At 43.3% G+C, this 27,416-nt stretch overlaps 1 protein-coding gene across 1 annotated transcript in view; it reads left to right on the top strand.

Annotated features, from left to right (window-relative positions):
• The window catches only part of SLC22A2 (solute carrier family 22 (organic cation transporter), member 2), a 34,386-nt gene extending 18,064 nt beyond the window's left edge, over positions 1-16,322 (top strand). Inside the window, exons 5-10 of the mRNA XM_006882772.1 lie at positions 4,155-4,269; positions 6,671-6,777; positions 8,024-8,238; positions 9,038-9,146; positions 9,934-10,046; positions 16,219-16,322. Of these exons, the coding sequence (XP_006882834.1) occupies positions 4,155-4,269; positions 6,671-6,777; positions 8,024-8,238; positions 9,038-9,146; positions 9,934-10,046; positions 16,219-16,322 (763 nt within the window). The remainder of the gene's footprint in view (positions 1-4,154; positions 4,270-6,670; positions 6,778-8,023; positions 8,239-9,037; positions 9,147-9,933; positions 10,047-16,218) is intronic.
• The last annotated feature ends 11,094 nt before the right edge of the window (positions 16,323-27,416 follow it).

Genomic DNA, 27,416 nt, shown 5'->3' with positions numbered 1-27,416 from the left:
CAGGATACAGCAGGGTTTAGGGCTGTTGTACATAGGGTCACTATGCAAGCAAGTCGACAGCACATAACAACATAACAACAGTTGCTCCTTGCTCTATTTGAACAACTATTTCTTAGTCTATGTACAGGACTCACATGAGCTCAGTTAAATGTTCTGTGACTCATATTCTTCTCAATGTTATCCATACTTAATTATTATCCACACAATCAAATGCCTTTACATAGACAATACAACTCAAGTAAACGGGTTTTTGGTACTCTCTGCTTTCAGCCAAGATCCATCTGACATCAGCAACGATTCCTCTTTTCACAGGCTCTTCAGAATCCAGCTTGAATTTCTAGCAATTCCTTGTTGATTTCCTCCAGTAATTTTTTAGTTCCCTTTAGTGAGATTTAACTTGCACATGACATTGTTAGATCATTTCCACATTCTGTTGCGACATCTTGGGGGAGAGATGGGCACAAATACGGATCTCTTACAGTCAACTAGTTAGGTAGCTGTCTTCCAAATTTCCTGGCATAGATGAGTGAGCATATTCAAAGCTACACTACTGGTTGAAACATTTCAACTCGTATTCTATCAACTCCTGGAGCCTAACAGTTTATCGATATCTTCACAGTGGCCTAGACTTCTTCCTTCAGTACCATTGGTTCTTGATCACACTTCTAGAAAGAACACGTCTACCCATTTATTATTTGTTTGTTTGTTTATTATTCTATATACTGTGACTCTGGGTATTTCTTTAATCTTCTTTCAATGCTTCCTGGTCATTCAACATTTTCTCCATTGAATCCCTCAGTGCTGCAATTTGAGACTTCAATCTCAGTTCTTTCAGTTTGAGAAGTGTAACACATGTTTTTCCCTTTTTGCTTTCAAATCCAGATCTTTACACATTTAATTATCATGTTTTGCCTTAACTTCTCAAATTGCCCTTTGAAATCTTCTGTTTAGCTCTCTTATATCATGATTTCTTCCTTTTTCTTCTGCTTCCCTACGTTCTAGAGCAAATTTAGAATCTCTTCTAACATCCATTTTAGTCTTGTGTTCTTTACTTTGTAACCACCTCTTTGCACTTACTTTCCTTCATGTATATTATCCTTGATATGATCTCACACTTTCTTTGGTCCTTAATGTTCAGTGCTTCCCATTTATTCTTTAGATGCTTTCTATAGTCAGGTAGGATATAAGTGTATGTTGTTGTTGTTGTTAGATGTTGTCAAGTTGAGTACAACAGTGACCGTCTGAAAGAAAACCACGAGCCTATTGTGGCAGTCATTGTGTCAATCCATCTGGTTGAGGGTATTCCTCTCATTCAATCCTTCCCAGCATCATGTCCTTCTCCAAGAAATAGTCCTGCTTTGCAACATGCCCAAAGTCTATGCCAGGAAATTTGAAGGAGAGTTATCTAACCAACAGACTGAAAGTGGTCTATATTTGTTCCCATTCCAAAGAAAAGTGATCCAATAGAATGTGGAAACTACCAAACAATATCATTAATATCTCATGCCAGCAAAATTCTGCTAAAAATCATTAAAAAGCCGCTAGAATAGTACATAGATAGGGAACTGCAAGAAGTTCAAGCAGGATTTAGAAGAGGCTGTGGCACCAGGTATATTATTCCTGATGCCAAAAGGATCCTGGCTGAAAGTAAAGAATACCAGAAGTGTGCCTATTTATGTTTTATTGACCATGCAAAGGCATTTGACTGTGGATTATAGAAAACTATGGCTAACATTGAGAAGAATAGGAATCCCAGAGCTCTTAATTGTGTTCATGAGGAACCTATGCATAGTCCAGGAGGCTGTTGTACACACAGAGCAAGGGAACACTATATGGTTTAAAATTAAGAAGGGTGTGCATCAAGGTTGTATTCTCTCTCCACATCTTTTCCATCTGCACACTAATCAAATTATTCGAGACTCTGGATCCTATGAAAGGAAATGTGGCATCAAGATCGGAGGGGTCATCAGTAACCTGTGTTATGCAGATGACACACCCTTGTTTGCTGAAAGTGAGGACTTGAAGCAATTTTTGCAGAAGATTAAATAGAGCCCTCAACATGGATCATATCTCAATGTCAAGAAAACAAAGATTCTTACCCCTGGACTGATAGGCAACATCATGATGGATGGAGAAATAATTGAAACTGTCAACAACTTCATTTCACTTGTATGTGCAATTAACACCCTTGGTACCAGCAGTCAGGAAATCAGGAGACATTACACTGGGGAAGTCTGCAGTTAGGGCCCTCTCCAAATTATTGAGGAGTAATTATGTCAATTTGAAGACTAAGGTGCATGTGATTCAGGTTGTGGTCTTTCAGATCACTTGCTATGAATCTGAGAGCTTGACAATGAATAAGAATTGATGTCTTTGAGCTGTGGTGTTTGAGAAGAGTACTGAATATCCCATGTCTTGGAGAGGGTGCAGGCAGAGTGCTCTTTGAAGGCAAAGATGATAAGGCTTTGCCTCACATACTTTGGCATGTTACTAGGAGGGGCTAGTCCTTGTGGAGGGATATGATCCTCAGAACTGTAGAGGGTTGGCAAAGGAGAGGAAGACCTTCAACCAGGTGGACTGACACAGTGACTGTGCAATGAGCTTTAATGTGTCAGAAGTGTGAGGATGGCACAGGATAGGACAGGGTTCAGTTCTGTTGTTCATAGGGTCACAATGGTTCATACTCCACTCGATGGCACCTAACAACAACGACCTCCTCTGACACAAGGAAGGTAGAAGACCATGGAAGAACGGACCCTTATTGAGCTGGATTAACACGATGACTGCCACAGTGGGTGTGAGCATGGTGGAAAGCCTGGGGATGGCTTCAGGATAGGTCCAGGTTCAATCAGTTGTTCATAGCATCACTAATGGTTTTAGTAGACTCAGTGGCACCTTGAAACAATAGCACCTGTTCTGACTTGGTATCTGAGTCCTTTACCTCCTGGATCAGGAGGTAGTCAGTTTAGCTAAATCCATGTGTCTAGAAGAGTTGTTGCCTGAGCTGAACTGGGCCCCTGGAATGATCTAGAAAACTTGTTTGCAGTGTTATCCATGGTCTCTGCTGTGAGTTGAACACTGGGTACAGGAATGATCTAGAGAACTCATACAAAGCATTTCTCAGGACCTCCACTCTGAGCTGTGACTTGATGGCTCTGAGCACACCACACTCAATCCTTCAAGAGGCTCAATTCTACCTGACTCCTGTCCCCAGTACACTCCCCCAAGACACATACTCCCATGCTTCTGAGTTCGACCTCTCAGAACCACCTTTCTCTCTAGGTAGTGGTCCCACTGGGATATGCCTAGCTGTATTTTAACTGTCGGTTTGTATTTAACCTCTTCCTCTGACCCATCCTGACCTACTGCCAAGAAACCTTCCCAAGTCTCAGCCTCCAGTTGCCGCATTCCTTCTCACGGACTTGTGATGGCTTGGTCCTGCTGAATCAAGTCCAAACGATGCTAGCTGACTTGAAGATTCTCCCACTTTCCAATCTCTAACTCTCCTCTCATCCTTTGAAGTCAGCTTTCAGTATAAAGACTCTCTCTGGTGCCACCCTGAAATGACTGCAAGATAGAGCTAGGTTTCTATCCATTGTTCATAGGGTTGCTTTGAGTCACAGTGAACTCAATGGCATCTAACAACAACCACCTCATTCTCCGTTCTTCTATCAGGGCTCACTCCTTGATAAAGTCCCATTTCATGGCTCAGGAAGAGTATCCAAGGACATGCTGTTGGAGTTTACCCAACTCTTTGGCTTCCTGGACTGGGTGGGTTACCATCAGCATCCAAAGTAAGAAAGGACCACAGGTCCCCATACAATCTTTGCCTTTGTTCTGTTGTTGTTGTCATTGTGTTTCATGGAGACTGAATCAATCCACAGCCATCCCTCCAGCAGGTTTTCAGAGGCAGTGAATCACATGGGAGGAGATTGTCTATCCTTCTCCTGCAGAGCAGATAGTGGATTTGAACTCTGCTTTTAGGATTGTAGCAAAGTTTCTCAGCACTAGACCACTAGAGCTCCCTGCTAAACCAGCCCATGTGAGACCGCCCACAGGAATCTGATCACGCCCCTTGCTGGGGCAGGAAAGATGTACTCAGTAAGATTTCTGCTCCACTCAGCAGCACTTCTGACATGTATCTTGTCCCATAGGTGTGTCCCCGAGTCTCCAAGATGGCTAATTGCCCAGAACAAAAATGCCAAGGCCATGAAGATCATCAAGCACATAGCAAAGAAAAATGGAAAACCCCTGCCTGCTTCATTTCAGGTAAGCCAGTCATTTGGTGGGAGGAAGCAGCCGTGGTACCTGCCAGAATGGCACCTCACCTGGCAAATTCACCTACCTGCAGTAGAGCACAGCGAAGAATTTCATTAACAGAGATTTGGGGTGGCACAGTGCATGAAGTATCAAGCTGCTAACTGAAAGGTCAAAAGTGCAAAGCTACCAGCTGTTGTGAGGGAGAAAGATGGGCAAGCTCCTCCCACAAAACCGTAAGCCCTCCGAAACCCAACAGCAGCTCACTGGGAGTCAGAAGAGCCTCAGTGGCAGTGGCCGTGGTCCTGGCTGGCAGGCTATTTTAAACAAATAGGAAATACAAAATTAAAAGGCACCCAAAGTCATTTGAAGGTCACAGGAGGACTTTCTACCTCATGCAACTCAAAACTTAACTGCTCTCCTCCTCCTGTCAGTGCTCCAGCATGTGGTTTGCACGTTTCTCCTGCACCTTCAGGAAATGTTCCACAGACAGTAGGTTCCAAGATGAGCTAAGACTTAGTTTTTCAAAGAGCAAGTATTTTTTTAGAATTTGAAACATGTTCCCAAAACCTTTTAAACGATGGACTGTCTTCTTCAACAGGAGTTTGGAATGTCCTTTTGTCTGTAGTATTTTGCCACTGGGGAGCTCTGGTGGCTGAGTGGTAAGGAATTGTGCTGCCAACCCAAAGGCACCTGGATTGAATCCACCATTCACTATGTGGGGAGAAAGATGGGCAATCTCCTCCCATGTGATTTACTGCCTCTGAAAAGCCACTGGACGATCAGCTATGAATCTATTCCAACTTGACAGTATGTAACAACAACAACCTTTTGTCGTTAGCAGATCTCACTCGCTTCTGACTTAAGCTTCTCAGTTTATTGGTGGTAATCATGTCAGTTGCCATCAAATCGGTTTCAACTCACAGCAAACCCAAAATGTAACAAAACTTTGTGTGATCCTGTTATTCAGAGTTGTAGAGTCAGAGGTGACTCACAGCTGACCCTTCACTGTGTTTCCAAGGCTGTGTAAATGGCACAGGGGGAAGCTGCCCATCTTTCCCTCAACGAGTTGCTGATGGATTTGAACCATCAGAGAAGTGAAGTCTTTGGGTTAACAGATCAGTATCCTACAGGCTCCGGCACTGGTGCTCTCTGTATGGTCCTAGATGGGGTAATATTTTGCTGTGATCCACCAGGTTTTTAAAACACACACACACACACACACACACACACACACACACACGCACGCACACACACACACACACACACACACCAAGGCTTTCCAGCCCGTTCCTTGCGTTCCTTTGACTTATAACCCCAACATTCCAGTCTCAGCCTCTACCTTCTCATTGTCATCTTCCCTGTATGTTTCTCTGTGTCCTCTTTGAGTTGGGGACCCACCCTAAATTCAAAAGTACTTCATCTCAAGAGCTTTAACCAATGACAGGCAGAAACCATATTTCCAATTAAGGACACATTAAGAGGTTCCCTGGAGGACATGAACTTTGGGAGACACTTTTCAGGCTGCTAAATTGATGTACAGACTCACTGGAAATCTGGCAAAAATGTCAATTCTAACTCAGTGGACCCTGAGTGGGACCCAAGATCTGTATTCAAAAACCTGTATGTGGATGGTGCTAGGCTAAGCATTAGGACTTCCTACCTGCCGGGTCACAGGATGGATCCAGGTGTGTGGAAGCACTGATTCCCCCAGCCCACGAGCAGCTGGCCGGATCTCAAGCTCACTTCACTGTGCCTTACAAATAGCATCGTTTGGGGAGCTCTGGTGGCCTAGTGGCAAGGAGCTGCAACTACAGTCCCAGAGGCGCACGGTTCAAATCCACCAGATGCTTTGCCGGGGAAGGAGGGACAATCTCCTCCTGTACCAGTCAGATGTGATTTGACGGTACACTCACACAAAAATAAGAAAAGAAAATAAAAATTAAAAAAAATAAAAACAAATAGTATCATTATTTATATGCCATAATTACAGATCTTTTCTGTATCCTAGATTTTTCTGGTAAAGAAAATGAATACCTAACTCTAGATCTTTGGGGAAGTGTGGTATCTACGGGAGCTCTGGTGGTGTAATCAGTAAGAAGTTGCTCTGCGAACGTAAAGGTAGCACTTCTCTGGCAGTTCAAATCCACTAGCGGCTCCCAGGGAGAACGATGGGCAATCTCCTCCCATTTACAACCTCCAAAAACCTGCTCAAGGGTCAGCTCTGAGTCAGTTCTGTCTTGACAGCAATGAGTGAGTAAGGGACAGGATTCCTATGAAGGATAAATAAGGTATGTGAATCACCTTGTGTAGTGTAAACTGTTCATAAACGTAGAGTGTGCTTGTTACTCGTATGTGCGACCCAGGGACACCGCCACTGACCATGCAAACCTGTTAACGTTTCTATTCTTAGAACCTCAGACCTGACGAGGAAGTTGGTGCGAAACTGAATCCTTCATTTCTTGACTTGGTCAGAACCCCTCAGATAAGGAAACACACTTTGATCTTGATGTACAACTGGTAAGGAACGCTTTTCACTCTCCTTATGCACTGTTTTTATCATAGGCATCCACACTGAGGAGCGAGACCAACCACACGTCCAGAATACAGCTGGACGTCCAGGATTAGCACTGGGATAGACAGCAACGGGTGGCTCATTTACTTCAAGTTTCCCCAATATCAATTTCCTAGGCAAATGTTGAAATCCGTTCGTAATCCCTAAGCCCAGATCAGTACATTCTCAACTTTGACCAGACCCACCTGGAGAGATGAAACCCTACCCAGGCTGGAGCCAGAACTCCAGAAATGCTGATGTCATTGATCTGGAGGAAGACACAGGGACAAATGTTGGAAAATAGAGTTAGTGAGAATTGAGAACTACTGGCTCTTAATTAATTGGTAACAAGTGCAAATATCTTATTGTACAAAACTGGCCAAGAAACAAAGGCACGGACTTGAATTTAAAAACACTAAACCACCTCCATTTATGAACGAGAGCAATCCGATGCTGTCACCATCCGGTAACTTGATTGTCGCTATGCTGTGCCACTTCTCTCAGTTCTGGGATCCGCTGGCCATGGGCTGTGCCTCTTACAGGAGACACACTCGCTTCTGTGTGCATTGCATTCCTCACCAGTCAATGAAGATTCACAACCACTGACTGAACCCAAGCTCATCAGTATAACCCAGTAAACCGTAAAAGGCTGCACGTAATAAGACAATGATGACACTTGGCTCCATTAACCTTTTTTTTTTTCGTTAATAACCACAGCTCTTACGCATTCACCTCCTATTTTCCATTACAGACAATAAACATTTTCAGTCAACAAAATTAGATACAACACCAAAACGTCGCAAAATAAACCATGAAGAAGAGTGGCTGTGCCATATGGGCTTCTGGTTCCCTAAAATGTGAACTAAGTACTCACTCTTCTTAATTCCAACTCCGTTAGACGACCACAGAGAGAAACAATTAGCAACCAGACAACTCAGTATCGTTTTACTAAATGAGTTCCTCTAGCCATAGCAGTATTTCCCCTTGACTTTCATTTGGGCCACAGAGTACTGTCTCATTCTTCCCTTTGCTAGTTCATAGGTCACAACCAGTCACCACAGTAAATCCAATGTGTAAGAGCAATGAAACAGAGGGAATTTTAAAAGATTACAAAAAGAAACTTGGCCTGCCAGCACTTTCTACTTTTCCAGAAGCTTCTCCCTTTGACTACTTTCCATGCTTAGCTTGACCCAGGTTCTCCTCTTTGCTCAGGTTCACGAGCTCTGTTCTCTACCAGGGCCTCATCATGCACATGGGCCTCGCAGGGAGCAATATCTACCTGGACTTCTTCTACTCTGCCCTGGTTGAGTTCCCAGCCGCCTTCATCATCATCCTCTCCATTGATCGTATCGGCCGCCGATATCCTTGGGCCGGGTCAAACATAGTGGCAGGGGCAGCCTGCCTGGCCTCAGTTTTCATCCCCGATGGTAAGTGTCAAGGAAAGCTGCGGTCCTCCGAGGCCCTGTGAAGGAGTGTTAGGACCTCTTGGTGGGATGAACATGCAATTTATTGTCCAAAGTTGGAAAGAAAAGAGGAAAATCTCAGAAGCCTACCTGGCTAAGCCCGCAAGGCCACTCTGCCTTTTAGAATAATTGCATCCAGCTGTTTCCTGGTGTACAGTAAAAAGTCCAAGCATCCCGTTCTGGTGCTGGCCCAAGGCAGAGAGCTGGGCTTTTAACTAGAGTTAGAGTCACAGTCTCATTCCAGTATATTCAGATCTTATTTAGGCAAATCCCTTGATCTCTCCACATTGTCCTGAAAGTTAAATGACACAACTTAAGTAAATGCTAGCCGTAAGCAATTACTCACTTCCTTTCTTGGTACAATTCTTTGTCAATGAACAGGAACAAAAAGCTGTGAAATAGAATCCCTCCAGCACTGTGGAGCTTAGCTGTATATCCCAGTTGTTAGCAATTGTTTAAAAGACACCTATGTTTTTCGTTTCTTTTGTGTAATCTTTGTAGGCTAAACTGGGCCCACCTTTGTAAACAGGTATATTTATGTCTTCCTTAACCTCTGAGCTCTACCGCTAAGAGACATGATTATATCTAAGGTTAAAATAGAGGTGGAGAATCTACTGACATTGTCTAAAGTCTATAGAGACATAAACTGTGCTTCCCTAGCCTGTTCTGGAATACGTGATTTCTTCTTACAAGCCCTGTGGAGTACGCACTGAACACAGAGTTATGTGCAGCCCGGATAAGTGTTGTGGTTTTGTTTCCTCAGACCTACACTGGCTGAAAATTACCACTGCGTGCCTGGGTCGAATGGGGATTACAATGGCCTATGAAATGGTTTGTCTGGTCAATGCAGAATTGTACCCCACATTCATCAGGTGAGAGCACTTTACTCAACACAGAGAATGGCAGTGGAGTATATACTCCATGGCTGTCTGGTGCTGCAGGGGCTGGTTTAGAATACATTACTTTCTATCAGTGAGGGAAGATGAGAACATTGAAAGGCAGGAGCCAAATCCGGCTGTTTATGTCTCACAATCACATGCTACAGTAAAGTTCAGAAACTATGTGGTGAGAAAAGGGGGCGCTGAATTCCAGGCGGGAGATCACCGCATGGTTATAAAAGAGACTAGACCAGAACAGCACAGGCAGGCCCTAGAAACAGCCAGGGAAGCCAGGTGACGAAAGGATGCAACAAGAATTGCTCCTCTCTTCCACTGTGATTACTTAGAGAAACTTCACCTAATAAGTACATCAGAACACGAACAGAATCATGTGTCATATCTACAAGTGAGGATGGCCAGACTTTGGCTTGCTTCCCAGGAAAGGCCAATCACTAGAGGAGGACATCAAGGTTGGTCAAGTCAAGGGAAATAAGGGAGACCCTCTTACGATGGACTGACACAGCAGTACACCCCTAAGCCTCCAGCATGCCCTCACTCCTCGGGATGGCACAGGCTCATTCCATTCTGTTACACGCAAGGGCACCACAAGCTAAGCCAATTCACAACTGACACCTTTTTCACACATTAGAATCAGTGTAAACACCTTTTCCGTTTGAAGCCATTTTAGTGCTTTTGGGGATGTATTTGTGTGGGGAATGGGTTGGGAGGTTACTGTATGCAAAGGTTCATTAAACAGTTACATAGACTTTCTGCATTTTAGGAACCTTGGTGTCCTCGTCTGTTCCTCAATGTGTGACATTGGCGGCATCTTGACACCATTCCTGGTTTATCGGCTCACCGATGTCTGGCATGAACTCCCACTGATTGTTTTTGGTAAGACATACTCATTGATGTTGTTGTTGTTTTTGTTATGTGCCGTCGAGTTGCTTGCGACTCATAGCAACCCTATGTACAACAGCCCTAAACCCTGCTCTGTCCTGTGCCAACCACACTGCCTTTGACACACCCATCCCGATTACCCCAGTCACTGAATCAATCCACCTCATAGAGGGTCTTCCCCTCTTGTGCCATCCCTCCACCCTCCCAAGCATGATGTCTTTCTCCAAGGACCGGTCTCTCCTTACAACATGACCAAAGTATGTCAGACGAAGCCTCAGAATCCTTGCCTCCAAGGAGCAGCCTGGTTTAACACTCTCTAGAATGAATCTGTTTGTTTTCTTGGCAGTCCATGGTACCCTCAATACTCTTCTCCAGCACTACAGCTCAAAGGCATCAATTCTCTTTCTATCCTCCTTAGTCATTGTCCAACTCTCTGATGCATAACAAGTGATTGCGAAGACCATGGCCTGTATCAGACGCACCTTAGTCTCCAGGGAGACACCATTGCTCTTCAGTACCCTGGGGAGGTCCCTAACAGCAGACTCTCCCATCGCAATATGTTTTTTTATTTCCTGGCTACTGGTGCCAAGACTGTGGAGCTAAGCAGATTAAAGTTGTTAACAATCTCAGTCTCTTCACCATACATCCTGATGCTGCCAGTTGGTCCAGTGGTGGGAATGTTTGTCTTCTTGACTTGAGCCTCAATCCATACTGAAGGCTGCAGTCCTTGACCCTCTGCAGCAAGCATTTCAGGTAAAAAAATCCATTTTTCTAGGGATTTTTATTTTATCAAACTAACAAGAAGATTCATGCAGATAACTAACTATTGTTGTTGTTAGAGGTTGTCAAGTTGCTTGTGTCTTATAGTGACCCTACATACAACAGCTCTGAACTCTGCTTTATCCTGAGTCAACCTCATCATCTCTGATATATCTACCACCATTATTTCACTTACTGAAAGCATGATGTCCAAGGACTGGTCTCTCCTTGCAACATGCCCTACTGGCTTGTCCTAGAGAGGGTGAAACCAGGCTGCTCCTTGGAAGCAAGGATTTTGAAGCACTAAGTACTGTCTTTACATACGTAGGGCATGTTGCTTCTCCAACACCGCAGTTCAAAGGCATCAATTCTCCTTCTATCATCCTTAGTCAGTGTCCAGCTTTCTTAAGCATAGCAAGTAATTGTGAAGACCATGGCCTAGATCAGGTACACCTCAGCCTCCAGACTTGTATTGTTGCTTTTCAGTACTCTGGAGAGATCCCTGTCAGCAGATTTTCTCAAAGCAATCCATCTTTTGATTTCCTGGCTGCTGGTGCAAAGAGTGTAATTGTAGAGCCAAGCAAACTGAAGCTGTTAACAATCTCAATCTCTTCTTTGTCTATCATGATGCTGCCAATCAGCCCAGTGGTGAGAATCTTTGTTTTCTTGAGCCTCAATGCATATTAAAGGCTGAAGTCCTTGACCTTCTGCAGCAAGAGCTTCAGGTCCTCCTCAGTTTCAGCAAGCAGAGTTGTGTCATCTGCATAACACAGACTGTTGAGGAGTCTTCCTCCAATCCTGATGTCACACTCCTCTGTTGCAGACCGAAGGTAAAGTACTTTTATAAGTATTAATAATGAGACAGAACACCAAGAATGTAGGAGAAAACAAGAGGTGAAGCAGGAGGCAAACAGTCCTCGAACATCTGAAACGAACTAAAGCTTCCCTTTGTCTTTATTGAAAATTGCCAGGGAGCAAATCACCAAGAGAATTCAATGCAAATGAAGCTGAGCTCTTTCTCCTGAAAACCTTCTGCTTGACTCTGGAGGGAGGGGTTAGCAAATACAATGCAAGAATCCTGAAAATGTTTAAGGATTGCCTTAGTGTCAACCCTGTAAACATTTAAGGATTGCCTTAGTGCTTCCCAGTGAATTCCAGCTTATATCAGGCTCACTCATAACCGGAAGTAGCATTCAGTTTATTAAAAATATTTAGTATGAAATTTGACTTCCCATATTCCTCCTCATAGAGCCCAACCTCCCAGATGATCTGTTCTGCATATAGATTGAAAAGATATAGAGATGGGACCCATCCCTGGCATATACCCCTCCTGATTTAGAACCATCCAGTGTTTTCTTGCTCTGTTCTGACAACTGCCTCCTGGTCCAAGTATAGGTTTTGCTGAAGCACTGTCAAGCGTTCTGGGATTCCCATTCTTCTCAGAGCCTGCCACAGTTTGCTGTGATCCACACAATCAAATGCCTTTGCAGAGTCAACAGGAACACTAAAATATGAAAAGCCCTTAGTGCTCACATGGTACAAAGTTCAAGAGAAAAGAGAGCTTGAAAATAGTTTCCCTGAAGCAGACTCCTGGTGCCGTCCCTTCTGGTGTGTACCTCTCCAAGGGCCTTTGTGTCAGAGAACTGACTCTGCCACTTCTATGCCCAGATGTGGTAAACTACTTCTCAACTTCAAACACAAGCAGCTGGAACAAAAATTAAAACCATTAAGAAAAGGCAGGCCCATGATGGAATGCTGTGTGGGAATTGGAAGCTCCCTTTTCAAAGTCCTGCACAGTTAGATTTATGGGAGGCTGGAACAGCACCCACTTCAAACACACTCAGAAGAGTCAGGGGCAGGTCAGACAATACACTGCAGATCCCCTTCCTGCCCACACCAGTGGAAGGAGTGTACCAGGTCCAGGGACAAGTACAGTTATCAGCTATTAGCACGAACAGGCATGTGCTGAGCATAAAATCTGTAAATGGAGAGAATTTCTAGGCCTTCCATCCACTCAATGTCCACTGGCCTCCTCCAGGGACACACTATCAGGCGATTATTCTTCCTTCCACACATTCCACAGACCATTGTGATACGAAATCTATTTCCAGATTCATGCACCCACCACCTACCTTCTCACATTGATCTAAATGCCTCTGAGGGAATGCACCCAGTTCAGTCTCCTTCATTAAAACCCATATTTAGCGCCTTTTCTTGTGACTATTTTATACTTTCTCCCACAGGTTTATGGCACTCAGGAGCCCTGATGGCTCTGCTGTTAACTATAAGTCAGTGGTTCAAACCCATTTAGTAGCTCCATGGAAGGAAGATCTATTTATCTGCTCTTATAATGATTATGTCATTAAGAAATTAGACCCTGTAGTTCACACGGGGCCACTGAGTAGGAATTGATCTGAAGACACCAATCACTGCAACTACAACTGTCACTTACTTGAATGATGGCAAGAAAAAACACCCACTCCCATACACATCAGGCAGCACTCCCACTGTTTTCTCCTGGTGCTGCTCCATACCACACGCATGCCCTCTGCTCACCCCTCATTCCCCATCCTCTCCAGGGACCTGTAGAAGAAAGATTTCCTGCCTGCATAGACCTGTCAACAAAAGTTCCAGCCTCCTTACAGAACTCACTCAGTGAAGTCCTCCAGCCCCACCCTACTCACAGTAAGATGGCTAATGGAAAGAACCCATGATATGCAGATCACACAACCTTGCTTGTTGGAACTGAGGTGGACCTGAAGCACTTGCTGCAGAAGGCCAAGGACTATAGTCTTCAATATGGATTGAAGCTCAACATCAAGAAGACAAAGATTCCCACCACTGGGCTGATTGGCAGCACCATGATGGATGGAGGAGAGATTGAGGTTGTTAACAGTTACAACTTGCTTGGATCTACAAATAATACTCTTGACACCAGCAGTCAAGAAATCAAAAGACAAATTGCTTTAGATAAATCTACTGTCAGGGACCTTCCAGAGTACTGAAAAGCAATGATGTCAGTCTAGAGACTAAGGTGCACCTGATTCACTCCATGGTCTTTGCAATCACTAGCTATGCATCAAAGAGTTGGACAATGACTAAGGATGACAGAAGAAGAATTTATGCCTCTGAGTTGTGGTGCTGGAGAAGAGTCTTGAACATGCTGTCTTGATGGTGCTGTCAAGTCCCTATACACAACAAATCTGACAAAAGGACATAGTGCAAATCCACAATATGAACATAATTTGGGAAATGTCCTCCTGGGCAATTAAATTGCCTCTGAAAACCTGCTGGAAGGTCAAGTATGAGTCAGGTTCAACTCTATGGCAATCAACATCATAGATATGCTGAGGATTTCATTGTTTTCTTTACAGCTCAGTTGGGGACCTTTTGGTATCTTCATGTAAAAGGAAGAGTGCACTGAGGTTTGGCACTCCCAGAGATGGAGTTCAAAGGATGCCTGACCATCTTCTACAAGCTGGTTGACTTTGGGAAGGTGGCTTATATTCACTGAGAATCTCAGATCTCAGTTGTGTCAAACCCACTGCCATCAAGCTAGTTCCAATTCACAGAGACACTACTGTTGTTGTGTGTTATCAAGTCAGAACCAACTCATGCTTGGCCCTCCAGAGGGTTTTCGGAACCATGGAGGAGACTGCCCCTCTTTCTCCTGCAGAGCAGGTGGTGGACTCAAACGCGTGCCTTTTGCTGGGTGCACAGCTTTTTACCACTAGGCCACCAGATGTTGCTATTGTTGATATGTACCACTGAGCAGGAACCGACCCACAGCTGACCCTCCAGCAGGCTTTCAGAGACAGTAGATCCCACGAGAGGAGACTGCCCATCCTTCTCCTATGGAGCAACTAGTGGACTCAAACCATATGCCTTTGGATTGGCAGCTGCAGCTCCTTACCACTAGGCCACCACCTATGATAGTGTAAAATTATCCCCTTAGGGTGGCAATTTGCAGCTTGTTGTTGAGTACCATCAAGTTGGACCCAACTGCTCCACAGCTGACCCTACAACAGGTTTTCAGAGGCAGTAAGTCACATGGGAGGAGATTGTCCATCTTTCTCCAGATCACAGCTGGTGGATTTGAACCATGTCCCTTTGCATTGGCAGCACAATTTCTTACCACTAGGCCAGCAGAGCTCCTTACAATTTGAAGCTAAGGCTCTAAATCTTTAGGACAGCAGACTATCACAGCCTTCTCCCTCAGTGCGACTGGTGAGTTCAAAACACTGTCCTCTCAATTAGCAGTTTAATCACTGCACCACCAGGACTCCTTCAATGCACCAAAAGTCACTGATGAACAGTAGTCAGATGGGATGTTTGGTCTCAAGTAGGTCTCTGAACTGTCTTTACACATGCTGTTTAGATCACACAGCAGTTAATGTGAAGCCCTTTGAAATGCCCAGCGCCATGCACTTTAAGCCCTACTTCTTTGCTGATTGAGTGAGGTTCACCGAGAACCCCACCTGCTGCTTAGTGACAAGGCGCAGGCAGTTCCCCAATGTCCCTGCAGCCCCTTCTCATCCTCAGCACTTGCACTGAGGGTGGGAAGTACCCATAGGCCAGTGACAGACGGGTTCAGCATTCTCCTGAATCCCCAAAACTGTGAACGACCAGAAGCCTGCTTCTTGCAATCTATTCTACAAATACACAGCTGTGGTTGTTGTTGTTGTTGTTGTTAGGTGCTGTCGAGTCAACGATGACTCAGTGACCTTATGCATAACAGCTCTGAACCCTGCTCTATCCTGAGCTAATTTCATCGTCTCTGACACACTTACTTCAATACCCCAATTACTGTGAAATACACAGAGAAAGGTAATTTTTAAAGTCCAACACTTTCACAAGAATTTAAATCAGCAAAAGCATTACAGTGTTTATTAACTACTCCCAGAATTTGCAGTTTTCAACCAGAGACGAAGGGAGAAAGAGCAACAGGAACTTACTTAACATCTGACTTTGAACCGAAAACCTGACTCCACTGCAATGATGCTCTGCAGTGCTGCATGGTTTATTACTTCGATTGGCTAATAAAAATCCATTATTAAGTGCTTTGTGCTGGATCATTATGTCTGTCCTTTTTTTACCATTTTTTTCAGTGTTATTTTCAAACCCTGAAGTATCTTAATATGGTGAAAATGTCCTCGAGCCTAGAATAAATCTTGGCTCAAGATGTTAAGTACATATTTTAGTCCTTATAAGGAACTGGAATCCAGGGAAGTCTGGAGCCAGCAGACTATTTATGATGGCAATAGGGCAGTCAAAGATGGCACAGGATGCTGTAAATAAGTTACAAAAAAAAAAAAAGAAACCACACAAAACTGGAATCAGGAGAGATGAGACGACACGGCCTATCCTTCTCAGTCCTTAACATGCTTTGCCTATGTTTGGCTTTCAGGGGTGGTTGGCTTGATCGCTGGAGTGCTGGTGTTGCTGTTACCAGAGACCAAAGGAAAAGCTTTACCTGAGACTATAGAGGAAGTGGAAAACATGCAAAGGTAGGAGATTGGAGTTCTAAATCAACAATTTGGCAAGTATGACTTAGTAGCCACTTGGAAAACAGACTATACTGAAACCAGCCCTCACATCACACATTGGGGAAGTTCAAACACATCAAAGACTTAAAAATGACAAAACCAAAAGAGCAATAAAATAATGGAGAACAATAGAAGAATTGTACCTTCATAATGATGGAAGGCTGGTAAAATCGTTCATAAAAGATCAAGCTGCTAAGTGGAAGGTCAGCAGTTGAATCCATCAGTTGCTCTGTGGGAGAAACATTTACAGCATCAGAAAGCAGTGGAGGGCTGCTATGAGGGGGAATCAATCTGACAACAGTGAGTTTTGGATTCATCACGGGGAAGGTCTTTTTTCATTAAAATACAAACTCTAGGCCTCATAAAGAAAAGGTTCATAAACTTGTTTTCATAATATTTTTTAAACTGCATTAAAAAGTAACATAAGCTCATGTAAAAAGAGACAAACTTTGAGAAAATACTACTGTACACAGAGCAAATTTCCCCAACATATAAATAGCTCCAAAAAATTCATAAGAACTTTAAACCCTTCAAAATACCCAGTAGAAAAACTGGGCAAAGGACTTTAACAGATCATTCAGTGATAAGGAAGTGAAAATAGATCTTAAATATAGGTATTTTTTAACTATATGAAAATATGCTTCATCTTACTCATAAGAAAAGTGCAAAATACCACTATTAATATCCACGTTTCCTGAATTATAGACGACTGAATGACTAGGTAACATAATTTGTGGGGAAACAATTAGTCTCATACATCATCAGTTGTTGTTGTTGTAGTTGTTATGTGCCGTCGAGTCGTTTGCGACTCATAGCGACCCTATGTACAACAGCCCTAAACCGTGCTCTATCCTGTGCCAATCTCATTGCCTCTGACACACCCACCCCGATTACCCCAGTCACTGAATCAATCCACCTCATAGAGGGTCTTCCCCTCCTGCGCTGTCCCTCTACTCTACCCAGCATGATGTCCCTCTCTAAAGACCTGTCTCTCCTTACAACATGTCCAAAGTATGTCAGACGAAGCCCCAGAATCCTTGCCTCCAAGGAGCAGCCTGGTTTAACCCTCTCTAGGATGAATCTGTTTGTTTTCTTGGCAGTCCATGGTACATTCAATACTCTTCTCCAGCACCACAGCTCAAAGGCGTCAATTCTCCTTCTATCCTCTCTAGCCATTGTCCAACTCTCTGATGCATAACAAGTGATTGCAAAAACCATGGCCTGTATGAGGCACACCTTAGTCTCCAGAGAGACACCGTTGCTCTTGAGTACTTTAGAGAGGTCCCTAACCGCAGACTTTCCCATCGCAATACGTTTTTTGATTTGCTGGCTGCTGGTGCCAAGAGTGTTGACCGTGGAGCCGAGCAAACTGAAGCTGGGAACAATCTCAGTCTCTTCACCATCCATCCTGATGCTACCGATTGGTCCAGTGGTGAGAATTTTTGTCTTCTTGACATTGAGCCTCAGTCCATATTGAAGGCTGCAGTCCTTGACCCTCTGCAGTAAGTGCATGAGGTCCTCCTCAGTTTCAGCAAGCAGGGTTGTGTCATCTGCATAACGCAGATTGTTGCTAGATCGTCCACCAATCCTAACACCACGCTTCTCCTCATAGAGCCCAGCCTCTCGGATAATCTGCTCTGCATACAGGTTGAAAAGGTATGGAGATAGGACACATCCCTGGTGTACACCCTTCCCAATTTTGAACCATGCAGTGTTGCCCTGCTCTGTTCTGACGACTGCCTCTTGGTCCATCATCAGTTAGAAACCTCATTAAAGTGCAATTTGATAGTAGCTCTCGAAATTGGCCTTGAACACAGTGGAGACTGTGAGGACGGCAAGGTTTCAGTGCATTGTTCACAGGTCTTGATGAGTCTTAATCAACTCCTGACATCTAACAACAACAGAATCAAAAGTACAAATGCACATTACCTTCAACCTAGCAATTCCACATTCTCAGGAATTTGTACGTGAGAAATGATATATACAGATGATCATTGCTTTAACCCCTTTAAATGTTGTCATTGTTGTCAGATGCTGTCGTGTTGAGTACTGCTCATAGCAACCCTATGAACAACACATCTGAACCCCGTCCTATCCTGTGCCACCCTCACAATCTCTGACACACTCAGGCCCATTGCCATAGTCACTGTGTCAGTCCACTTGGTTGCGAGTCTTCCTTTCTTTCACCAACCCTCCACATTTCCAAGCATGATGTCCCTCTTCAAGGAATAGCCTCTCCTGGCAATGCATACAAAGTATGTGAGATGAAGCTTTATTATCTTTGCTTCCAATGAGCACTTTGGCTTTATATTAATTATACTAGAATATTGGAAATGACTCAAATTGGAGGCTGGCTTTAATAAAATATGGTGTGCCATTCAGTAAGATATTATGTAACCATTAGAAAGAATACAGTGGCTTTATAAGTATCCAAGATACATTACTAATGAGGGGAAAAGCATAATACAAAAAGTATATATGCTACCATTTGTATCAAAGAGGGATGAATATATATGGTGTTTCTTTGAATCTCTAGAACAAAACACAAAAATCTTAACACTGGTTGTGTGTGGAAAAGGTGACTAAGGCATATAGGTAAGAGGGAAATTTATCAATGCACATATTGTCCTTTCTGAATTTTTTGAGCTTCTTTTTTACATTATTAATTTTAATGAAAATTTACAGAGACTTTGGATTTCCATTCATTCATTGTTGCACTTTTCTCCCTGCCCACCCCTCCCCAACCCCAGTACACTCTTCTCTTTGAAAAGTAAAAGAAAAATTCTTTCATTGTTTTACAATCCCTCCCCCCAGGTCCACTCCACTATACAGCCTTCCTTCTGGACTCCTGTCATGACAATAATACCTAATCACATATCCCTTTTTAAAAGTTTTCTCCATCATCTGTTTCAATGCAGTATGCATTATTTATCCCATCTTTCTCAGTCTCCCCCCAACCCTGATGTCAGTTTTACAACAGAGTCACTATGCAGTATTTGTCCTTTTGTGACTGAGATACTTCACTCAGCATAATGTCCTCCAGGGTCACCCATTTTGAATAAGATTGCATGAGTTCCTTGCTTTTCAATGTAGTGTAGTATTCCATTGTGTGAATATACCACAGCTTCTCTATCCATTTGTTTGTTGATGGGCACTTAGGTTGTTTCCAATTCCTTGCTATTGTGAACAAAGCCACGATAAACATGGGTGTGCATATATCTGCTTGTGTGGCAGTTATGGTCCCTTTGGGGTATATTCCCAATAATGGAATTACTGGGTCAAATGGTATCTCTATGTGCAACTTTTTGAGAAAGCGCCATACTGCCTTCTACAGTGATTGCACCATTTTACACTCCCACCAACAGTGAATGAGGGTTCCAGTTTCTCCACAACCTTGCCAGCATTTGTTGCTTTCTGTTCTGTTAAATTTTGCTCTTCTTACTGGGGTGAGATGATACCTCTTACCCTTTCTGAATTTTTACCATGTGAAAAAGAAGTAACTTTAAAACAATCTAAATAAGAGGAATCTAAGTGGTACCGTCTCCACCAATTTTTTTTATACTGGCTTCCATTTGTTAAGTTTTATAAAATTAATCACAATTGAACTATGCTATGCCCAGTCTTTCCAGATCCCCACTTCAATCTTTCCCATTTCCTTTACTGCCCCCTCCACACACCACACTGTGCCAATCCTCACCCCTCTGCTCCCACCCTCCCCCACCTTGTATCTTCATAAATGTTTTAATAGTTATCTATTTTTACAGTAATGGTCTTATGCAGTATTTGACCTTATGAGATTGAGTTAGTTCAGTCAGCATAATGCTTTCCAGTTTCTCCCAAGTTATGTGGTAATTTTCAAAGTTGTTGCTCCTGAGTGCTGCATAGTATTCTCTCATATGAAGGTACCACAATCTCTAAATCCATTTGAGTACGGTTGGACATTTGGACTGTATCATGTTCTTGTGATGGCGAATAACGTTGCTGTGAACATAGTTGTACAAATCTCCATTTGTGTCTCAGCCCAAATTTTCATGGGGTATATTCCTAGCAGTGGAACAGCTGGGCCATATGGAATTTCTGTGTTCAGCTTTTTGACGTCCCACAAATTTATATAGTAGATTTGTTTTTGTTATGTGCCATTAAGTTGCCCACAACTCATAGCAACCCTATGTACAATAGCGCTGAACCCTGCCCTAACCTAAGCCATTCTCACTGACTCCGACGCACCTAATTCCATTACCCCAGTTGCCATGCCAATCCATCTCATCCAGGGTATTCCTCTCCCACATTGTCCTTCCACCCTTCCAAGCATGATGTCCTCCTACAAAGACTGTTACCCCCTGACCGCATACCCAAAGTATGTGAGATGGAGTTTTAATATCCTTGCTGCAAAGGAGACACCTACCTTCACTCTCTCCAAGACAGACCTACTTGTGGAAATCCATGGTATGTTCAATACTTTTCTCCAACACCACAACTAAAAGGCATCAATTCTTGTTCTGTCATCCTTAGTCATTGTCCAGCTCTCTGATGCATAGGAAATAATTGAGACAACTATGGTCTGAATGAGAAGCACCTTAGTCTCTAGACTAACATCATTGCTCTTTAGCACTTTGGAGAGGACCCTGGCAGCAGACTTCCCCAATTCATCTTTTGACTTTCTGACTACTGGTGCCAAGAGTGTTGATTATGGAGGCAAGCAGGTTGAAACTGTCAACAACCCCAATCTCTTCTCCATCTATCAAGGTATTGCCAACTGTCCCAGTGGTGAGAATTTTTGTTTTCTTGATGTTGATCTTCAATCCATATTAAAAGACTACAGTCCTTGGCCTTCCACAGCAAATGCTTCAGGTCCTCTTTAATTTCGGCAAGCAAGATTGTGTCATCTGCAAAATGTAGGTTGTCAATGAGTCTTCCTCCTGTGCTGATGCCACATTCCTCCACATAAAGTCCAGCCTCCCAAATGATATGTGCTCTGGTATTCCTATTCTTCTCAAAGGTAGGCACTTTTTTTTTGGTGCATCCATACAGTCAAAAGCCTTCGGATGTCAATGAAACATGGATAGACATTCCTCTGGTACTCTTTACTTTCAGCCAAGATCCATCTGATATTGGCGATAATGTCTCTAGTGCCATAACCTCTTCTAAACCTAGCTTGCATTTCTGGAAGTTCTCTGTCCATGTAATGTTCCAATCATCTCTGGATAATCATCAGCAGGATTTTGCTTGCGTGTGACATTAGTGATTTTGTTTGATAATTTCCACACTCTGTCAGATCACCTTTTCTTGGGATAGGAATAAATACGGGTCTCTTCCAGGCAGTTGACCAGGTAGCTGTCCTCCATATTTCTTGGCACAACCAGGTTGGCATATCCAGAGCAGCATCTGTTTGTTGAAATAAGTCAATTGGTATTTCATCAATTCCTGGGGCCTTCTTTTTGCCAATTCCTTTAGAGGAGCTTGAACTTCTCCTTCATCACCATTGTCTCTTGATCATATGTTGTTTCTCTAAACTCTTCTGTGTCAGCCAATTGTTTTTTGTATAGTGACTCTGTATACTCTTCTTTTAATGCTTCCTCCATTATCCAGTATTCTGCCCATAGCACTCTTAAATATTGCAACTCGAGGCTTGACTCTGTTCTTCAGTTCCTTCAGCTTAAGAAATGCCAAACAATAGGATCGTATGATTCTTGTTCTTTGCTTCATTAATGTGATGAATTACACTGATTAGTTTTCTTATGTTGAACAATCCTTGCATACCTGTTAGGAATCCCACTTGGTCATGGTGAATTTTATTTTTTATTTATTTTTTTATATATCACTGGATTCTACTGGCCAGGATTTTATTCAGGATTATTGCATCTATGTTCATGAGAGATATTGGCCTACAGTTTTCTATTTTGGTGGTGTCTTTACATCCTTTTTCTATCAAGGATATGTTTGCTTCATAGAATAAATCTGGGAGAATTCCATCTTCTTCTATTTTCTGAAAAAGGTTATGTAGAATTGGTGACAGTTTTTCCCTGAATGTTTCACAATAACAAAGAGTTGGAAACAACCCAAGTGCCCATCAACAAATAAATGGATAGAGAAGCTATGGTATATTCACACAATGGAATATTACGTAGCACTGAAAAGCAAAGAACTCATGAAATGTTATAGAAAATGGGTGACCATCAAGGACATTATGCTGAGTGAAATATCTCAGTCATAAAAAGGCAAATACTGTATTATGCCACTGTTATAAAAGAGGTCTTAGGAGAGTTGGGGGAAAACAGAAAATAGGGGATAAATAATATACATGGCATTGAAACAGATGAGGGAGAGAACTGTATAAAAGGAATATATGATTAGGTATTATTGGTATGACAAGAGTCCAGAATAAGAGCTGCATAGTAAAGTGGTCTAGGGTGGGGTGCCGTGTAACAATGAAAGAACTTTTTCCCCAAGGAAAAAAGCAAATGGAGGGACAAGGAGGAAAATGTACTCTACTTCTCTTCTGGGTTTGATAATACATTTGTAATGACTACACACAATTTATAGACCTTTTGTGAAATTAAGTGATTTATCAAGAACACAACAAAGTAAAACTCGGGATCAGGAAGTATATGAGCTAAGTCTCTTTCCGTGCAGGACACCTCAGCACCATGAATACCTGCTTTCTCTCAGTCCTGTTGTCTGTCACCACTGGCTATGCCAAGAGGTCCCTTCCTGGCCTGTCACTCACTTCTGGGTTCCAACCTTTGACCTGTCCTATAGATCTTTCAAGAAATTCCTGGCCTCTTCTTGCTGTAACAGCTTCTTCTCCCTCTTCTTTCCATTTGAAAATCTCTATGGGGTTGATTACTTACAGATCCAAACTCTTCCTCAATTCCAAGTAGCCCTACCACCAGGGCCATAACCTGAACAATCTTTTCTGAGAAGGCACAAATGTGCCATTTGCATAGTAGATTATAGGCAATTTATTTGTATAATCTATTGACCAATCCCTGCAAAGCACATACCAGTTGCTGGGCAGGCTGCCTGCCTAGACCAAACAAAAAATATCAAACCAACTTGTGTAAAGATCACCCAGGCAAAAAGTAGACCTTCCAGGGTAGAAAATTAGGGCAAAGGTAGCTCCACCAAGTTCAGGGGGAAATATTCTCAAGTTGTTTTTTCCAAAGAACTCAGGCAAAAGGCAACATAAAGGAATTCATTTCCCCATACCACCTGTGTGGTCTTCACTTCTCTGTATTTTTCCATTTCTGCCTCTGTAAATGGAAACAGTACCACCCTCAATGGATCGTTGTGATGACTGGAGAATGCACAGAAAGAGCCTGGTTCCTAGTAAATGTTGAATAACCACCACTGTCATTGATAGGAGCTTTCACAAATGTCCTAAGACAAGAAAGTGTGTGTCTATTTATTGGAAATCACATTTTAAAATATGTTCTGAGTTGAAATATGGATATGCGGCTCAGTAAAAATTGATGCCACTGATTGTGTTTTCGGTGTCACCAGAATGATTTAAAATATGATAATGTACTTGAAAAGATTACTTATTCCTGCGATAATTTTCTCATCTTACTACTTGTGTAATCTACAAGTTTCCATATAGAAGGCTGTATTCTTTGATCTTCTGCAGCAAGCATTTCAAGCCCTCCTCACCTTCAGAAAGCAAGGTTGAATAACCTGCGTAACCTAGGTTATTGATGTCTTCCTCCAATCCCAATGCCATATTCTTCTTCACAGAGTCCAGCTTCTTCAACTACATGCTCATGCTCAACATACAAGTTGAACAGGTATGGAGAGAGGATACAACCTTGATGCACACACTTCTTAAACTATGTAATAAATGTGGGTGTGCATATATGTTTGTGCCGCAGCTCTGATTTCTTTGCAGTATATAGTAGTAAGATGTTGTTGTTATGTCACCTGCAACTCATAGGGACCCTATGTACAACAGCCTTAAACCCTGCTCTATCATGTGCCAATCTTACTGTCTCTGACACACCTCCTTACCCCAGTCACTGAATCAATCCATCTCACCAAGAGTCTTCTTCTCTTGCACTGTCTCTCCACCCTCCCAAGCATAAAGTCCCTCTCTAAGGACTGGCCTTGCCTTGCAACATGTGCAAAGTATGTCAGACAAAGCTTCAGAACCCTTACCTCCAAGGAGCAGCCTGGTCTCACCCTTGCCAGGATGAACCTGTTTGTTCTCTTAGCAGTCCATGGTATATTCAATCTGTTCTCCAGCACCAAAGCTCAAAGACCTCAATTCTCCTTCTGTCATCCCTAGTCATAGTCCAGCTTTCTGAAGCATATCAAGTAACTGCAAAGATTATTGCCTGGATCAGGCACACTTTAGTCTCCAGACTGACATCATTGTTCTTCAGCACTTTGGAGAGGTCACTGACAGCAGACTTTCCCAATGCAATTTGTCTTTTAATTTCCTGGATGCTGGCACGAAGAGTGTTGTGGAGCCAAGCAAACTAAAACTATTAACAATCTCAATCTCTTCACCATCTATCACGCTGCCAATTGGCCCAGTGGTGAGAATCTTTCTTTCCTTGAAGTTGAGCTTCAATCCATATTGAAGGTTGCAGTCCTTTACCTTCTGCAGCAAGTGCTTCAGGTCCTCTGTTTCAGCAAGCAGAGCAGTGTCATCTGCATAATGCAGATTGTTGATGAGTCTTCCTCCAATCCTGATGCCACATTTCTCCTTATAGAGCCCAGCCTCCCAGATGATCTGTTTTGCATATAGATTGAAAAGGTATGGAGAAAGGACACATCCCTGGCATACACTCTTCCCAATTTTGAACCATGCTGTGTTTCCTTGCTCTGTTCTGTTGACTGCTTCCTGGTCCAAGTATAGGTTTTGCATAAGCAAAATCAAGTGTTCTGGTTTTCCCATTCTTCTCAGAGTCAGCCACAGTTTGTTGTGATCCACACAGTCAAATACCTTTGCATAGTTAATGAAGCACAGATAGACATTCCTCTGGTACTCCCTGCTTTCAGGCAAGATTCGTCTAACATTAGCTAGATACCAAGGCCTCTTCTAAACCCAGCCTGTATTTCAGGCAGTTCTCTGAAAGAAATCTGGAGGACAAATACCTGGTCAACTGACTGGAATAGATCTATGTTTGTTCCCAATCCAGAGAAAGGTGACCTGACAGAGTGCAGAGTAGTGGGGTAGCTGGGTCAAAAATGACATTTCTATTTCCAACTTTTTGAGGAAGCACTAGACTGCTTTCCATAGTGATTGTACCATTTTACATTTCTACCAGCAGTATATGAGAGTTCTGATCTCTCCACATCCTCCCCAATGTCTGTTTGCTGTCTGTTGAACTTTGCAATTGTTGCTGAGATGAGATGCTATCTCATTATTGTTTTCATTTCCACTTTTCTAACAGGTGGAGATTTGAGCATTTTTGTTCATGTTTTCGCTAGTCATCTAAAATTCTTTTTTGTCTTCCCGCTCACTAACTCTCTGTTCCATCTCTTCAGTTCTACATTTTTTGTACCACCAGTGTGTTGGACACTTCTGCCACTTCAGTCTTAATATTCTGGATTGCAATTTCATGCCGTTTCGTTATTTCCAGTTTCGTGTTGGTTGTACCTTCTCTTAGGATGATTATTTTTTTTAAGTTGTTGTTCCTCTTTATCAATTCTTTCTTCCGTCTTTTGTATTTTCTTTCAAAGGTGTTCAAGTCACTCCTCATTAATGTATTTCTTCTGGACTATTGTCTCTGGGGTATTTGCTTTCTTGTTTTTTTCCAACATTTGCATCTTCTTCTGCAGCTGTTCAAATAACTCCACATCAGCATACTTCTTCTGGTTCTCTCTATCTAGGGTATTCATTGGGCCTGCCTTTTCAGGGGAAGAGTTATTTGTTTTTTCATGATGACTGAGGCCGACTGCTGCTTTCTTGGCATTATGTGGGTCTTTTCTTAGGAGACACTAGGTTGCTATAGCTATGCAATGACCCAGAGTATGGCGATGTTTTGGGGAAGGATCTGTGTATTGGTGCTCCCCTCTCGGGAAGAACAGTCAACCAGGGTGGGGATGACTGTTGCCCTCCTGAAACCACGCCTCCAACGGCCTCTTCCCCTGGAGCTTAAGAAACCGTATGTGATGCAGCTACTAGACAACAACGTTTAAGGCCGAGGTACCTGTGCTGGTGGTGCTCCTGGCAGTGGACAGCAGGGTCTCCCAGCGGTGGGGGCAGCGGGCTAGTGCTCTAGGCAGGGTTGGGGCTACAACTGCAGCCCCTCAGCCTGGCCGGCAGTGATCCTGTGGCCGCGCAGGGTGTGAGCGCGCCTGGGCTGGGACTCAGCCTTCAGTAGATGCGGGGAAGTGGTGGCGGGAAGATGCTCCTGCCGGCCATGCTACATGGGCCTCGAGTGAAGGTAAGGGCCCCCAAAGAGCGGGGTGTCGCGAGAGAGGCGCCGGTGTCAAGAGAGAGGAGCGGGATGTGGAGAGAAGTGGATGCATTACAAAGAGGTGCAAGTGTCGCGAGAGAGGCGCGAGGTATCGCGAGAAAGGCGCGGGGGGGGGTCGCGAGAGAAGAGTGGTTGTCATGAGAGAGGCGCGAGGTATCGCGAGAGAGGGGTTGCGAGAGAAGAATAGTTGTCACGAGAGAGGAGCGTGTGTCGGTCGCAAGAGAGGAGCAAGTCTCGCGAGAGAGGCTCTTGCAAGTGGCGCGCTAGCCTTCTTACCAGGTGAGGATTCTATTCGTCTGTTCTGCCCATTTCGTGATTGGGTTGTCATAGTCTTGTTAATGTGCTAAAGTATTCTGTAAGTTTTAGCCATGAGTCCCCTATGTCGTATGTCATTGGCAAGTATTTTCCCCAGTCTATAAGACTCCTTTTAACTCTACTGGAGAAGTTTTCTGATGCATGCAAGGCTTTGTTGTGTTGTTGTTTTTTTAGGTCCCATTCATCAACTTTATTATCTCCTGATTGTAGGTTTTAATTCTGCTTGAAAGTCTACCTATGCCATTGTTATTGTTATTGTTGTTATGTGCCATCGCATCGCTTGCGACTCATAGCGACCCTATGTACAACAGCCCTAAACC

This window comes from Elephantulus edwardii, unplaced genomic scaffold (genome assembly GCF_000299155.1).
Source record: "Elephantulus edwardii isolate Elephantulus edwardi_28Jun2011 unplaced genomic scaffold, EleEdw1.0 scaffold00024, whole genome shotgun sequence".
NCBI classification, from domain to species: domain Eukaryota; kingdom Metazoa; phylum Chordata; class Mammalia; order Macroscelidea; family Macroscelididae; genus Elephantulus; species Elephantulus edwardii.
The sequence above is the reverse complement of the archived record's forward strand: the minus strand, read 5'-3'. Positions and strand labels throughout refer to the sequence as shown.